Source organism: Hipposideros armiger, unplaced genomic scaffold (assembly GCF_001890085.2).
Source record: "Hipposideros armiger isolate ML-2016 unplaced genomic scaffold, ASM189008v1 scaffold_262, whole genome shotgun sequence".
Taxonomy (NCBI): domain Eukaryota; kingdom Metazoa; phylum Chordata; class Mammalia; order Chiroptera; family Hipposideridae; genus Hipposideros; species Hipposideros armiger.
In genome coordinates this window covers 217,612-232,368 of record NW_017731612.1, presented here as the reverse complement: position 1 = coordinate 232,368, position 14,757 = coordinate 217,612, and the positions used below count along the sequence as shown (strand labels likewise).

Sequence of the window (14,757 nt, the reverse complement as noted above, 5' to 3'; positions counted from 1 at the left end):
GTCTTCAAATATAGTCCCATTGAGGGGTGGGGCTCCAACAGGGATTGGGGGACACAGTTCAGTCCACAGTGGCAAAGAACATGTGGTGAGGGATGGAGAAGGAATGCCTGTGAGATGGCCGAGTAGAGGTGCTGAGTTGGAAGCGGGGTCCGTGGGCTGGCTCAGAGGAGAAGCTCACGTGTTGTCAGGTGCACACAGAATTGCCAAAAGCACCGCGAGTGGGTGGGTCCATCTAGAGACTCAGGGTGGGCGAGGGTTCGTTAGGTCGGTTACTGCGCAGAGACACGTCCCTTCCGCACCTTGTAGGTCATTGTGACCTTGGCGAGAGCAGGCTCTGAAGCAGGAGGGTGGAGACCAGTTTAGAGTGGGTTGAATGGTGAGTGAGAGGTGAGAGTGGGGGTGGGGTGTGGAAAAGTCCTCCACGCCCATGCACATTAGTCAGCCGGCCACGTGCCAGATGCTCAAGTGACCGCCGTGTGTCTCCCTGGCCCAGGTGCCGGAGCTCGGCCTCTGAGCGCCGCAGGCCAGACCTGCCTCGTAGAAGCTGGGTTCTCGTGAAGGGGGACAGGGGCAAGCACGAGGCGTCCTGCGGGGAGCATGGCATGCTCCGGGAGCTCTGTGTTCTGTACGTAACGGAAGGCCTCTCTGATCAAGTGACAGTGGGGTAGGAACCTGAATGAAGTGAACATTCTGGGTGTCTGGAGAGGGGCATTCCAGGAGCAGGGGGTAGCTAGTGAGTGAGAGAGATTGAGTGGAGACTGGTAGCAGGCAAGGGTCAGATCTCACAGGGCGGCCACATGGCACAGGCAGTGGCACATTGTCCTCTCGACTGGGGACTGTTGCAGTTTCAGGAGGGGAGTGAGTGAAGTGACTGAACCTGAAGCAGCAGGACTGGCCGGTGTGGGGAGGGGGTCCTGTGGTGGCCGGTGGGATGAAGGCTCCGTGAGCCTCGCCCTTTGTCATCATTTTCATTGGGGGAGCAGAGCCATGTAGACCACCTCAGTGTGAACCCCGCTCTGCTGCTTCCACGGTACGTGAACTGAAGCCAGTGTGACTGCTTAGCTGCTGCTGCGTGCATCCCTCGGCTGTAACATGAGGAAGTGGGGTGCCCACCTCCTGCTGTGGGGAGTGCCATGTAGGGTAACAACGGAACCACCTGAGCCGTCCCTGGCGCAGTAGGCCCTCGGTGACACAGTGGCAGTCCTCGTGGCTCTGGCTGCGCTGCAGTGTCCCGCCTGTCGGTCCGTTTCTTTCTGGGCCTGAATGCCGAGTTCCTCCTCACATCCTGAGCTCCCGGCACAGCACAAAGGGCTCGTCAGAAATGTTTGAAATGTGTATGTAAACGTTTTAGTTTTATTGTCATTTACTCAAAAGAGAAATACGCATACAAACACATTTTAACAATTTCAAACCACCCAGAAGTGTGTAAAGTTACAAGTGAAAGAACCCTTTCCGCAGTCCCACCCTGTTAGAAATCATTTTAACACTTCGCTATGTTTTCTTCCAAACTTTTATTCTTTTATCCTGTTCTTATACAAATATGGACTTAAGTGTGATCATCCTACTAGATTTCTAAGATTAGTTTCTGGAAGCAGCAGCAGATTTCAAGACTATTCTGAGTACCTTAATGTGACGGCTCATTTGGGAGCAAGACCTTGAAGTTTAGATCAACTGTAGGTGAGCTGGACCTGGGGACGCCAGGGGACGCTGCTCAGAGCTCAGGCCCTCCCGCTGCAAACACGCAGCCTCGTCCAGCCTGAGCCACTGGTCTTGGCAACCCCACCATCCAAATAAACCCAGTGGGCTCCACGCTCGATGTCTTGGTGTCTTCGTCCTACCCTGTCCCTCTGGGAGACTCTTGGGCACTGCAGCTCTGCATGGCGGGCTGGGAGCATTATTTTTACGATGCAGATTTCTAGATTCATTCACAGAAGAGGGGGGAATGCAGTAAGATGATGTTGGTCTATAGTTTTATTTCTTCTTTCTGGATAGGTGATGTCACCAGAACAAAAGATGTCAACGTTCAGCCCTGTTTCTACTGCTTCTTTGGCCTCAAGAGGTGAAGACTTGGTGCTTGAACTGTCTGAGGACTCCCTGAAAACAAGGACCTTGCCGGGTGACCTCTTAGCGGGGGGCTGTCCCCACGTGGCTCTATCTACCCTTCCATTTCTGAAAAGCCCTGGAGCCAGATTCTGTGCACACCCCCCTCCCCGTCCCCTCCCCCTGCAGGTCCCACCCCTTTCTCCCTGGTGGCCTTTCTGTCACAGGTGGCTCTCACGTCCCAGCACAGCACTCCCGCCTCTCTTGGCCCTCTGCCTCCTCTCAGCTTCTCCTCACACCTCCTGGAAGGTCTGCTCCACCACAGTGCTTGTCACGGCTGTAACGCCACAGCCCGGCCTCTCGCCCTCCCCTCCCAGGGGAGCGAGTCATCGGATGTCTGATCGCACCGTTGGCTGGCCTTGACCCAAGCCCTCCATTTCTGCCCCTCAGGGAGCCCTCCGACCGTGTCCGTGTCCCTGTCCATGTCCGTGTGCTCCGGCCTCTGGTTTCCTGCACCTTGGCTCCGCCCCACGACTCCTTTCCTGCCTCCTGGGCCCCTCCCCCCACTTGCCTTCCCTCGCTCTTCCTGTAACCCCCTCAGTACAGCCCCATCCTGAAATCTTGTGGGTGAGGCTGTAGAGTTACTTGTCCTGGGTGGATGACACAGAACAGAGCTCTGTCCTTTATGGCTGATGGGCCTGGAGAGGGTTAGTGGCGTGCCTGGTAGAGGGAGCGAGTCAGATGCCCACTGGCAGCCACACCGGGAAGCTTCCTGCAGCGGGGTTTGACCTGTTCTGTCCGTGTTGCTTGGTGGACTCTCTAGAATCCCAACCTGACACTAAAAGAATGCCGTCGGCTCCCTGCGGCTCTGGCGGCTTCGGTGGTCCCCAGAGCTTCCTCCCACCACAGAGAGGCTGTCAGGGAGGTCGGTTGTGTAAAGCAGATGAAAACTGCACGTTTGCTCAGCCCATGCAGTGTCACTCATGCTTTTATTCCTCAACAAATACTGTTGCTTTCTACATTTTCAGGAATATATCTATTACTAACACTCAGCCAAAATCTGCCAAAACATGAGTTTACCAGGATTGAACTCTTACCACACACCAATAGTTCAAAATAAGGCCTTCTTAAAGATTTTTTTTTTTTAATTGGGGAACTGAGGGGATGGGAACAGTGCTGGGGAATTGGGGGAAGGGGAACAGACAAGTTGCTGTCGTTTTGTTCTTCAGTCTAGTTGTGGAGGACGTTGCTTCACTGGCCCAAGTTGGCACCATCATTGCGCTCTTCCCGGGCGAGGCAGATCAGTCGCCGGCTTCTGGACGGCCGCTCACGGTGGCTGCTGGCCGCTCACTGCGGCTGCTGGCTACACACGGTAGCCCATGGCAACCCACTGCCACAGGGGCTGCAGCCTACACCGTCACCGGCAACTCACCGCAGCCCAGCTCCAGGTTGAGCTGTTGTTCAGCATCTTAGCTGTGGAGGGCAGTGTCACTGGCCCTCATATGTGGGATCTGAACCGGGGCCCTCTGGCGTCCCAAGCCAGTTCTTAACTAACGTGCTACTCGGCTGGCCCCAAAATAAGGCCTTCTTGATGCTGAAGGTCAATATTAATTCATGAGTGTCACAGAAGTGTGAAGGAAGTTACAATCACACAGCCAGAAACATGCCATGGGCTGCAGGCTGGAGAAGGCGTGTGAACTTGGAGACAGAACTGGGCTGCCAGCCGCGGTCATGTCACCTGCAGGCCTCGCCTCTTGCTGCCCAGTGAGGGCACCAGGCGGGCTTCTCAGCTGAAAGCACTCTGAGCGCCTGAGGGCTGTGTGAACAGGCGTGGCAGTGGGGGACAGTCCTTAGCTAACGGGACAGGAAAGGACGGTTTCATGTTCACTGAGCTTAGAAAAGTTTCAGTCTATTAATTCAGCTCTGAAATGTGATTTTTTTTTTGTTTTAAGATTAAAACCATTACATTTATTTAAAAAGAAATTATGTGATTTTTTTTTTCCAAGGCAGGTTGGTACTTTTTGCTCTTTTGTATAGATACTCACTGTTTTCTAGAGCCTGGATGATGACCTTAATATGTTTTTATTTAATTGCCTTTTTTTTTTCAGTAATGGGAAGCCTCAGTTCTGTGGAGAGTAAGCATTTCCAGAGGCTTCCATCAGTAAGCAGGACGCGACTCCCACTTATTACTGGGCCGGAGGACATGGGTCCTCGTCCACATGCGACCGACGGTGACAGACGGGAGCCCTCTGCTTCTCCCACAGTTGTGTGCGAAGGCGCAGCGGCTGTTTCCTTCAGCCTTGGGCCTGAGGACCAGAGCAAAACCAGAGAACCCAGGGAGGTGACACCAGCAGACCCTTCACTTCTCAGTCATGTGTCTTCTCAAAGCAAGTGGCTGAAATATCAAAACTTAGCCCAGTGCAACTCGGCTCCAAGCAGAGTTGACAGGAAAGGCACAGGCGGCTTCCTTGCTGAGGCCATATCTGGGCTGCATCCCAGTGACACGGGTGAGCGCCAGGGCAATGCTGTGAAGGGACGCCTGTTAGACACTGTGCATTTGCAGATGATCAAAAGCGTGCTCCGCCAGCAGCAGCCGCATTTTAGCAGACACGGCCTGGTTTGCAGAAAGCAGACTTCCGAGACGGAGGAAACTCCCAACGTGTCGGGAGAGCCCGCCTGCTATGAGGACAGCGTAACAGGAGGTCCACAGGTGAGGAAGTGCACCCGTGTCCCTTGAGGCATTTTTTCCAGTCTTATTGTCTGAATTTCAGCGAGAGCAATGATTCTACTCTCAGAGACGATGGCTTTTTTCTTTATTTTTAGAGTTTTCCATGACTCTAGCTACAGTCACATCTTCTTTGATTTAAGACCTTTCCCGGTAGTTGTGACCATGAAGTGAAATTACGTATTTGAAAGTGTCTGATGCGGTACTTGGCACACCACAGGCTCTGGCCCCACGGCCACTTCATACTGCTGTCACTGGGATTGCTTTCATTTCCTTCGATCAGCTCAGTTGCTGATCAGATCAGTATTAGGGTAAAGGACATCTTACACATTGGTTGTGAGCAGTTCTTACCAAAGTTGTAATCAGAAAGAGCGATACATAATGATTCATTCACATCAGTTGAGTTTTCCCTGAAAAAAGTATTTAAACGCTTGTTAGTAAGAGCGTTGTGTATAGGCATTCTTGCTGTAGTGGTTTCTCATCTAAAATTGAAAGTTTATTTTCAAGGATTCTGGAATTTTTTTTAATTGTTTGTTTTTTTAAACATATCCATAGAAAATAATTTAGTCACTAGTCAACAGCGTCTTTCTGTAGTTGTTATAATAACTTGAGTTATTCCATTTCAGGAGGTAAGTGGCTCTGAGCTGTGCTTCCCCAGTGGGCAGAAGGTGAAGTGCGCTCACCTCCCGCAGAGGCATGTGCGCATACCGGCCACTTTCCAGTCTCCTGCTCACTACAGGCAGACCTTCGCCTCGTGTCTCAGAGGTATGGCTCTTACCTTTGCGTTCCTGTACGACTAGCCGCTGCTTCAGTAAGTGTACAGCTGTGAGAGTGAGATGTCTTATGAATTTCCATATGAAATTCTCTCTTTGAGATTTGTTATGTTCTGTGTGTTTATTTCAGTGTTTGACAGTAACTTATTTTAATTTTAGATCAAGTTGAGTTTTAAAAGTGGGAAATGACAGTATTATCTTTTTCAAGTGATAGGTTTCATTTTCTTTTAAACTGGAAGTGTCACAAGTGGTTCTGTTAAGCAGGAAATACTGAGTATGATGCCTGGTTAGTTTTGATAGTTTGTTCTGTTGTATGAGGGCAAAACTTGACTTTAAAAAGTGGGAATTAGTGTGAGGTTATAGTTTACTCTGTTAAAAGGCTGTGTTAAAATTTAGCTAACCACCAGCACATGTGCAATCCAAACACAAAATTATTCTATGTTGAATTTTCCTCTGTATCTTTTTTTGTAGAGCATCTGAATATATTGCTGTTTGGGCTGGCGCAAAGGTTGCACAAAGCTCTTTCGAAAGCTGACATATCATTTTACACATCGTCAAAAGGAGAGCAACTGAAAAACATGGAAAATAATGTGCCCTCCTGCCATCATCATCAGCCTGCAAAGCTTGTCATGGTTAAGAAGGAAGGTCCCAACAAGGTGCGGCTCCCCCCCGCCCCCCATCCTGTGCCAGTGACGCCTGTCTCATAGAGGGCGCGGCGCCTGCTGCTTTAGGAGCAGCTCAGTGGGCGCGGGCTCCAGGAGCCTTTGGTGACGAACGAACGTACTCCCAGCGTGCTGTTCCTGGAGGGCGACCTGTGTTCAGGGTCAAAAACGGGACTTAAATCAACCTTCAGGTTTCCCAGCACTTACTGCGCACCCGGTGGGTGCAGAGACGGGGACGGGACTGACGGGGGCTCGTGCCTGTCGCAGTGCGAGCCGAGCGCCAAGGAGCTCGCTGTGGCCCCCAGCCCAGGGACAGACAGGCGCCCTGACTGCAGTTATGTGCTGATGGCGTATTATTGTGGAGGAAGTTGGTGAGTGTGCTGTGCTGACTCATGGCCTGTCCGCCCTGGACGGCCGCTTCACCCATGGTAACAGCTTCCTCCTCGTCCTGCGCATCCCACCTCGTCCTGGGCTCAGTGTGTAAACCTTACGTGCAGTTGTCAAAAGCAAGAGCCCGTAAGTCATATTAGAACCGCACAATACACCGTTCCAGAGGCACTAAAACTCTTCCTTCCCAAGGCAGTTGGATGACGTGGTTGTCATGCTCACGGGATGTTGTTGGGCATGAGGGTCGGGTTACAGAAAGTGTGTCGTTATCTGAGTTTTGTTTTGAAAACAGAATACTTACACATGTGTGTCCTCCTGTGTGTGCGCGCACGTGCACTTACGGGAGAGAAAAGGCTGGAAGGAAACGCACAAGTTGCCCCCTGTTCCCGGGCAGCCTTCAGGTTGCTGGTGGTGACCACTTTAAATCAAAAACAGTAAATTTAATTTTGTAAAATAATGTGATTTTTTGATGAGGACACAACAGGTGGAAAACCAAGTAGTTTTAAATTTTAATTTATTGTTTAAGTTAATGAAGAGTTTAGGTTGTTTAGGGACTAACTTACTGGGCTACACGATGCCAAGCAACCTTTATGAAAGTCTTAACAAACGTAACACAAAAACAGCAAAAATTAAAACATTGTTTTACTCACTAACTTTTAGTGTCTTCCCCTCAGGGTCGCCTTTTTTATACCTGTGATGCACCCAAAACTGACCGATGTAAATTTTTCAAGTGGCTTGAAGAAGTGACCCCAGGAAATTTAACACAGGAAGAATCTCCACACACATTGGTTTTAAGTGACATAAAGAGTATTGGCTCGTACTTAAGAAGCCAAACAATACCCCTCTATGAGGAATGCCAGCTGTTGGTGAGGTATGCTTTCATGATACCAAATCATTGCCTCTTAATTATTTCAGAAAATAGTAACCACAGAATTATCATCAGTTTTAAAAGAGACAGAGAGAGAAAAAGAATCTAAAAGGTAGAGGACCTCAGGTTTTCTAACTATAACTTGGGGATGATTCTCTGAAGCTGTTTTTGGCCCCTCTAAACATCACGCAGTATCAGCAACGTCAGGTTACTGGCAGGAAGGCTGTTTTTCTGACCATTTTTCTATGTACTCATCTTCCTAAGGGAAACCCTATCGAACAAACCACAAGAAAAATTTTTTTTTTTTTAAAGATTTTTATTGGGGAATTGGGGGGATGGGAACAGTGCAGGGGAATTGGGGGAAGGGGAACAGACAAGTTGCTGTCGTTTTGTTCTTCAATCTAGTTGTGGAGGATGTTGCTTCACTGGCCCAAGTTGGTATTATCATTGCACTCTTCTCTGGCGAGGCAGATCAGTCGCCGGCTTCTGGACGGCCGCTCACTGCGGCTGCTGGCCGCTCACGCTGGCTGCTGGCCACACACGGTAGCCCATGGCAATCCACTGCCACAGGGACTGCAGCCCACGCCGTCGCCGGCGACTCATGGCAGCCCAGCTCCAGGTTGAGCTGTTGTTCAGCATCTTAGCTGTGGAGGGCAGTGTCACTGGCCCTCATATGTGGGATCCGAACCAGGGCCCTCTGGCGTCCCAAGCCAGCTCTTAACCATCGCGCCACTCGGCCGGTCCAAGAATAATTTTTATCAGTGTAGGAGAGGAGGTCCTGGTCATTTGCAAGCCCGGACTACAAAGTTCTCAAGATAACAGAATGAATGCTATTTTTGGGAACTTATAAAAGCAGGACCGCCCCAGAAGCAAACATCGTGAGTGTCTTTGTGATAATGTAAGAACAACACAGACTGGGGGCTGACCCATGCCAGGCATCTTCTGAGCACTTTGCCTGTATTATTTCTTTTAATCATCACAATTACCTACAAGGTACGAAAATAATGGGATAATTTATTTTCCCATTTGACAGTTATAGCAGCTGAGGTTTTAGGTATGTTTCCTATCTCAGTCTCTTAAAACGAAAGCTAACTTTGAGGGCTGCTATTTTCTTCCTTTGACAGAGTACGTCTTTGTTCTGTATATCTGTATAAAGCATAATATACAAACATTGACACACCTTGGTTCTTTCCTTTTCATACTTTAAACATTTTTTAAAAATTTGTGCCTTCGAACTTCTGGTTTTAAAATAAATGAGTCCTGGAGATGTATGTACAGTGTGGTGACCAGGTTTCATATTGTATCGTGTATTTAAAAGTTGCTAAAAGAGTAAATCTTAAAAGTTCTCATCACAAGAAAAAAATTTATAACTATGTGGTGATGGATGTTACCGGGACTTACTGTGGTGATCACTTCACATTAGACATGTTGAATCACTATGTTGTACACCTGAAGCTAATACGCTTTATATGTCAATTATATCTCAACTAAGAAAAAATTTGTACCGCAGTATTCAAATTCATTTTTGGTTTTTACTCATTTCACAGGAAAGGATTTGATTTTCAGAGAAAACAGTATGGCAAACTAAAGAAGTTCACGACTGTAAATCCTGAATTTTATAGTGAGCCTAACAGCAAACTTTATCTGAAGCTGAGTCGGAAGGAAAGTTCTTCGACTTACAGCAAAGGTGAGCTGGTGACAGAGGCCGGCCTGTCTGTCCCACGCGGCTCTGAGTTCTCTATAGTAGAGAGGCTTTTTAAGGTACAGTTTAATAGGGTTGTACTGTGAATTGTTGTATGATAAATTGGACCATTCCACAAAGCATATTATACATTTTTGCTTTTCAGAAATCTGTTAAAGGCTATGAACAACTGTTTAATTTTGTTTAAAAAGTCACACTGTTCTCGGCATCATATAAATAAGCATATCGATTCAACTGTACTCTGACCTAATCTCAAAACACACTGAAACTGTAATGAGTTTATCAATGCTCTATCATTGTCTGCGCAATTTGACAACACTGGACCCCAAATTTTGTATTTTGGAAATAAAATCCATAAAAAATGTTTCTAAGGCCCTTAGATGCACTAAATTGGGTTAATGATCATCTTTGGTTTCACCACCTGTTCTTGTCACTGGTCGTCACCTAACTCTAACCTTTATGGCAACGTGCATTTCATACACAGTAACCCCACTGCCTTCCCTGGCTGTTTCCCAGCCTGAGGTGATTGTCCCTTTAATCCCTGTGTCCCTCAGCGGCTTCCCTTTGTGGGTTTACATACACGAATTCCTAAAGAGCTGTCTAAAGTTTTTAGTTTTTAACGCTAGTAAGAAGATAAATTCTGTGTGTGATCCCCAGAACTTACCTCTGTCACTTCACAGCATACTGCTGCACGTACACCACTTACGGCAGTGTCTAAGCCTGCGCCTAGACGCCGTGCTTGGGCTGCACGTGTGAGCTTGTGACGGCACCACAGCTCGTTCATTACTCTTCCCCTGGTGGTCGTTTGGTTTCCACGCCATGTGGACAGTGTGTGTGATGACTCTCGCATCTCCTGTAAAGGGCGGGGTCTCTTTGGGCATCACCCAGGGGATGGAGGCGCCACGGTGCCACCCGGATGTCCCAGGCGCTTGCACTCCCCCTGTCCTGGGTCAGCCACTCAGATGGGCCTAAAGTGGTGTCACCGTGGTTTTAGTTGCATTTCTCTGCTCACCGGTGGTGCTGAACAGCTCTTCCTTGGTGTGTTTGTTGGTTATATACATATGTTCTTACCCATTTTACTGTTGTGCTGTTTGTAATCTTATTTATTCTTCTTATATATTGTGCATGTTAATCTTTTGTTCATCAGAATATTGTGACTATCTGCTCCCAGTCTGTATCATGTCTTTTCACTTATTTAAGGTATCTCTAGATAATCAAAAAATGGGGTGGGGGGACGGCCAGTTAGCTCAGGCAGTTAGAGTACAGGGTGCAGTGCTTATAATGCCAGGGTTGCCGGTTTGATCCCTGCATGGGCCAGGGAGCTGCGCCCTCCACAACTAGATTTAAACAGCTACTTGACTTGGAGCTGATGGGTCCTGGAGAGACACACTGTTCCCCAATAAAAAAAAATGTTTTTTAAATCTTTCGATATAGTCATTGTCAAAAATGACAATGCTTATTTTAAAAATCTTTTCCTATGCTCAGATCTAAAATTATTTGCCTGTATTTTCTATTCATTGCTTTCAAGTTTTGTTTGTGACCTTTGTTTTTCTCCCAGTGTCTTAAGCTTTCCCTCACGCATGGGGCGCGAAGGCCGCCAGCCCTGGGAGTTGTGCGTGTGCGGCCACGGCAGGGCTGTCTCACCCCCTTCTCTTACCATTTTGCTGGAAGAGTGACCTTGTCTCACGGAGGAGCCTCCCATCAATTAGAACTTATTTCAACTGCCGTATTTTTCCAAATAATATTTTTGTTCATTTCTTTTCGTGTTTTCTTGTTCTGATTTTGTGTTGCTGCTGTCTTTCCTTACCTCTTTTAACCTCTTTGCTGAATTTACATTCTTCGTCCATCTATTCTGGTGTTTCCTTTTCTGTAGAAGAACTCTGTAATCCAGTATATTTTTCTTTTGAAGTCTTTGTGCCCCTTACATGTCTCATGACTTTGCCTGGGACTAATTTCCCTGGTGGCATCAGCTTGCTCCCTGGCAGTGCCTCTGGGGAGGGCGGCCCCCGTCCGGGCAGCTGCAGTGAGCCAGGGACTTGCGTTCGGGCCAGGCCTCTGCCGTGGCTAACTCACGTCCTTCACCTGTGAAGTGCCGACAGTAACAGTATCTGTCTGACATTCAGCATGTCTGTCGGCCCGGAAATAACAGCTTATTATGTCTTCCCAGTGACCCAATTCCCATAGGCCCGAGACTGCCTGGACTGACCTGTTGCTCTGCCCGTGGTGCCCTGTGGTTCTGCGGCTGCTGCCCGTTCCTCCCGCCCAGTCCCTGCAGCCTTTGTGTTAGGGGCTGCGCCCCAGGCTCAGCCTCAGCACGAGGCCGGAGTCGGCTGCTCACGCGTGTTGGCTTGTGGCCTCGCCGGCCACTGTCCCAGCTGTCGCACTCCACAGCTCCCCGTCCTCCTGTGGCTGGTGCGTGTGGGGTTTGCTGGGAGTCCGCTGGGGAAATGCGCCCTCTTCTTTTCCCCAAATGCCTTTCTATTAATATCACCTGAAAAGGACTAGTTGTCTCCCAGCCGTGTGGGATTTTATCACCCTCCTTTTCCCATTTCCTTTGTCCCCAAGCACTGCACTGGGCTGACATTTTATTTCTTCTGTCACTTCACTGCGATGTAGGAAGAAAGGGGAGGGGAATGAATTTTTATGTCAACTATTTGAAATTAGAGATCTTTTCACAAATTGTGATGAATGTTGAATAAAATAAATATTAGCAAATGGGAATAAATTGTTTAAAAGGTTACCTCAATTGGCAAATATTTTTAAATAAATCAGGTACGAGATATACTATAGATCAGGTTTTTCTGAAGTAGTTTCCTAAACATATTTCCTAAAACAATAATTCAATGGTTGTATTGGTAAGAGGTAGTGTAAAAACATAGGCCCTGTGGTTAAATCCATTTGGAAAGAGCCGTGTTAAACACATAACCTACTCCAAGAGTTTTTGGCGCCTCAATACGTTGATGTGCACTGGGCTTTCCAGGCAGGAATGGAGCCCGCGGAACTATCCTTTCTGATGCAGGTGAGCTCATGGTTGGTCGGTTCATTTTAAAAGTTGTTCAGTGTCAGGGATTACAAAAAATAATGCAAATTAACATTTCAACTTAAAGTATGTGAATATAGTTTTATGTAATGATCTTTTGTCAAAGAGTCCAGGATTTGTTTAGAATATGGGTTTTGATTGGAGACCCTTTGCACCTTCCTTGTAATAACCACCCCCACGTATGCACCGCCCATAAAGACATACCGTTTCGAATTGTTAAACATGGACCAAGAACTTAAGGACACTTGTGAAGCAATCTAAGTGGAGAATGGTTTGAATTTTTTTTATCTCATTTTTAGTCTTTTACATTTATCTCATCTGTACTTGAGTCAAAGCAGTTTTTTGTGTTTTGACTTTTTTTTAGCCAATCTTCTTAATTACGTCTTTCTAAATTGTTCACTTGTTGTTTTTCTTAAAACAACACTTTTTTCCTTCGTTCTCGTAATGGTTCCAATAACACATGATTAAGTTGTATAATAAGAGACACAGCTGGTGTAAATAAGTTTTTGAACCAATATAGTTGACCCTTTGCAAGTGTAAACTCAGCTGCGGGGGGGGACATGGTGCCCAGGTGCTATGGGACGTGGCCTGCTGGTGCCGAGGGCTCAGCGCTGCCTAACGGGTAGGCGTGTTACGCAGAGAAAGCAGGCCCGCCTTTAACCCGGAGTGTCAGGCCTCCTAAGGGAACCTGGGCTCAACCCATGGATTGTGGCTTTGTTTCAGCATGGAAACCACACGTGGCCGGGGCCCACGTTGGAAAGGCTGGCATAGCTAGAAGCCATTTTATAAGAGAAAGATTAGTTAGATGCTGTCTTTGTTTACTCTGTATTTCATAATTATAAAATAAAAGTAGTGCAGTTAAAAACTTGGAAATGCAATGTTACATGCCCAGGTCTTGCAGATGATAACTGGGTTTGTTTTCTGAGTAATAATGTAGGACTAAGCATGTACGGAATTCCAAGTAACCTCGGATTGAGCATATGCTGAGCCCTTTACAAAATGCCTGTTTTTCAGATGACCTTTGGGTGGTCTCTAAAACCCTGGACTTTGAATTGGACACTTTCATTGCATGTAGCGCCTTCTTTGGACCGTCATCTACCAATGAGCTGGAGATACTGCCTCTGCAAGGTTACTGCCCCTCTAACTGGCCCACCAACAGTAAGTGTTACCATGGCCGGCTTCATGTGGACTAGAAAAGAACTGCAGGGGCCAGCAAAGGCACCCGCACGCACTGTGCAGTGTGTTCCTGAGAGTGCATGTGGAAGCTGAAAATATGACTATTTCTGCAGGCAGGTCCCAGGGGGCTAGCAACAAAATCTTGCTCCCTCACTCAGGTATTTTGTTCAAGTTGAATTCTACACGGCATATACCTGCTTTTTAAAAATATAAACATTAAACATAGAAGAATTTTCTCAAATAATGCCTTGTATCAAGTTCTAATTCTCTTAGTTTATTCAGTTCTCTTGGTTTTTATTCTAATAGAGTGCATTTAGTAATCAAATCGCTTACTTTTATACTGGAAAGGTCTCACAGATCTTGCGAGAGTATTTGCGAGCAGCTGAACAGGAAGGACGGTGTGGTTTTCGTTCCGAGTGTATTTTATCATCTGCCTCGGGAAGTTAGGGAGACAGTGGGCTGCGGCCTGTTTTTCTCTCACTAAAGGAAGCTGACCCCCATCTGCCCTGTGACCCGTGGGCCCCTCCATGCGTTCCAATGTCGGGAAGAACTTCTGCTTGAATTTGGTCCACAACCACTTACAGACAGTTTAATGACTCATTCAAGTATTTCTGATGTTTTCCATCAGAGCTGAGTAAACCTCGTCAACCAGCTTGAGTCCAGTAATCTTAGTTACGTGAGCCTTTGTCACTTTTGATGCATTTTTTTCATGTTAGTTGCACTTGTTTGCTCACCAATATCAGCATTCTAGCTTTGTGCTTTCCATGTATTTCTATAAAATTATTGAGGAAGACATGTAAGAAAATGTCCAGAAGCTACACAGGTCCCACTGCAGGCACACTGCGGTATGCTGACTGTACTGGGGGGCTGCCGGCTGTAGGCAGTGTCTCCAAGTCCTGACTCACAGCCACTCTTGTCCCCTAGCTGGTGCGTGGAGTCCAGGTTTGACTTGGACTGCAGAGTCTTGGGGACCCATCTGTGAAGTGTGACCCAGCAGATGGAGGCGTGGTTTAACTGGTGAAAGGACCCCTGCAAGCACTCAGGGCTCACAGCAGGGGAGTGCCAGGCCTGAGTCTTGTGGGCGTTTCATAGCGTTGCTTACGACCTGTCTTACTTACATGGACTCTCATTTTCTGCCTCCTCTGCAGCAGTGGTCCATGCCTTGTTGGTGTGTAATGCCAGCACAGAGCTGACCACTTTGAAGAACATTGAGGACCACTTTCATCCAGCCACCCTGCCCATCACGTGGCACCTGCTGACACTGTAAGTCCTTGTCGGCCTTGGGTCCTGGGTGTTCAGAAGCAGCCATTACGCGTGACTGTGAAAGTGCACATCACGTAAATGCTACCAGTGAAATTTCAGTTACCTCAGAGACCATGAGATT

General features: G+C 47.6%; 1 protein-coding gene across 1 annotated transcript in view; it reads left to right on the top strand.

Moving 5' to 3' along the window:
- Positions 1-14,757, top strand: part of ZGRF1 (zinc finger GRF-type containing 1) — a 46,837-nt gene that overhangs the window by 17,182 nt on the left and 14,898 nt on the right. The window contains exons 12-19 of the mRNA XM_019656542.1: positions 1,993-2,137; positions 4,149-4,750; positions 5,392-5,530; positions 6,010-6,194; positions 7,262-7,458; positions 9,003-9,142; positions 13,212-13,355; positions 14,522-14,636. Of these exons, the coding sequence (XP_019512087.1) occupies positions 1,993-2,137; positions 4,149-4,750; positions 5,392-5,530; positions 6,010-6,194; positions 7,262-7,458; positions 9,003-9,142; positions 13,212-13,355; positions 14,522-14,636 (1,667 nt within the window). The remainder of the gene's footprint in view (positions 1-1,992; positions 2,138-4,148; positions 4,751-5,391; positions 5,531-6,009; positions 6,195-7,261; positions 7,459-9,002; positions 9,143-13,211; positions 13,356-14,521; positions 14,637-14,757) is intronic.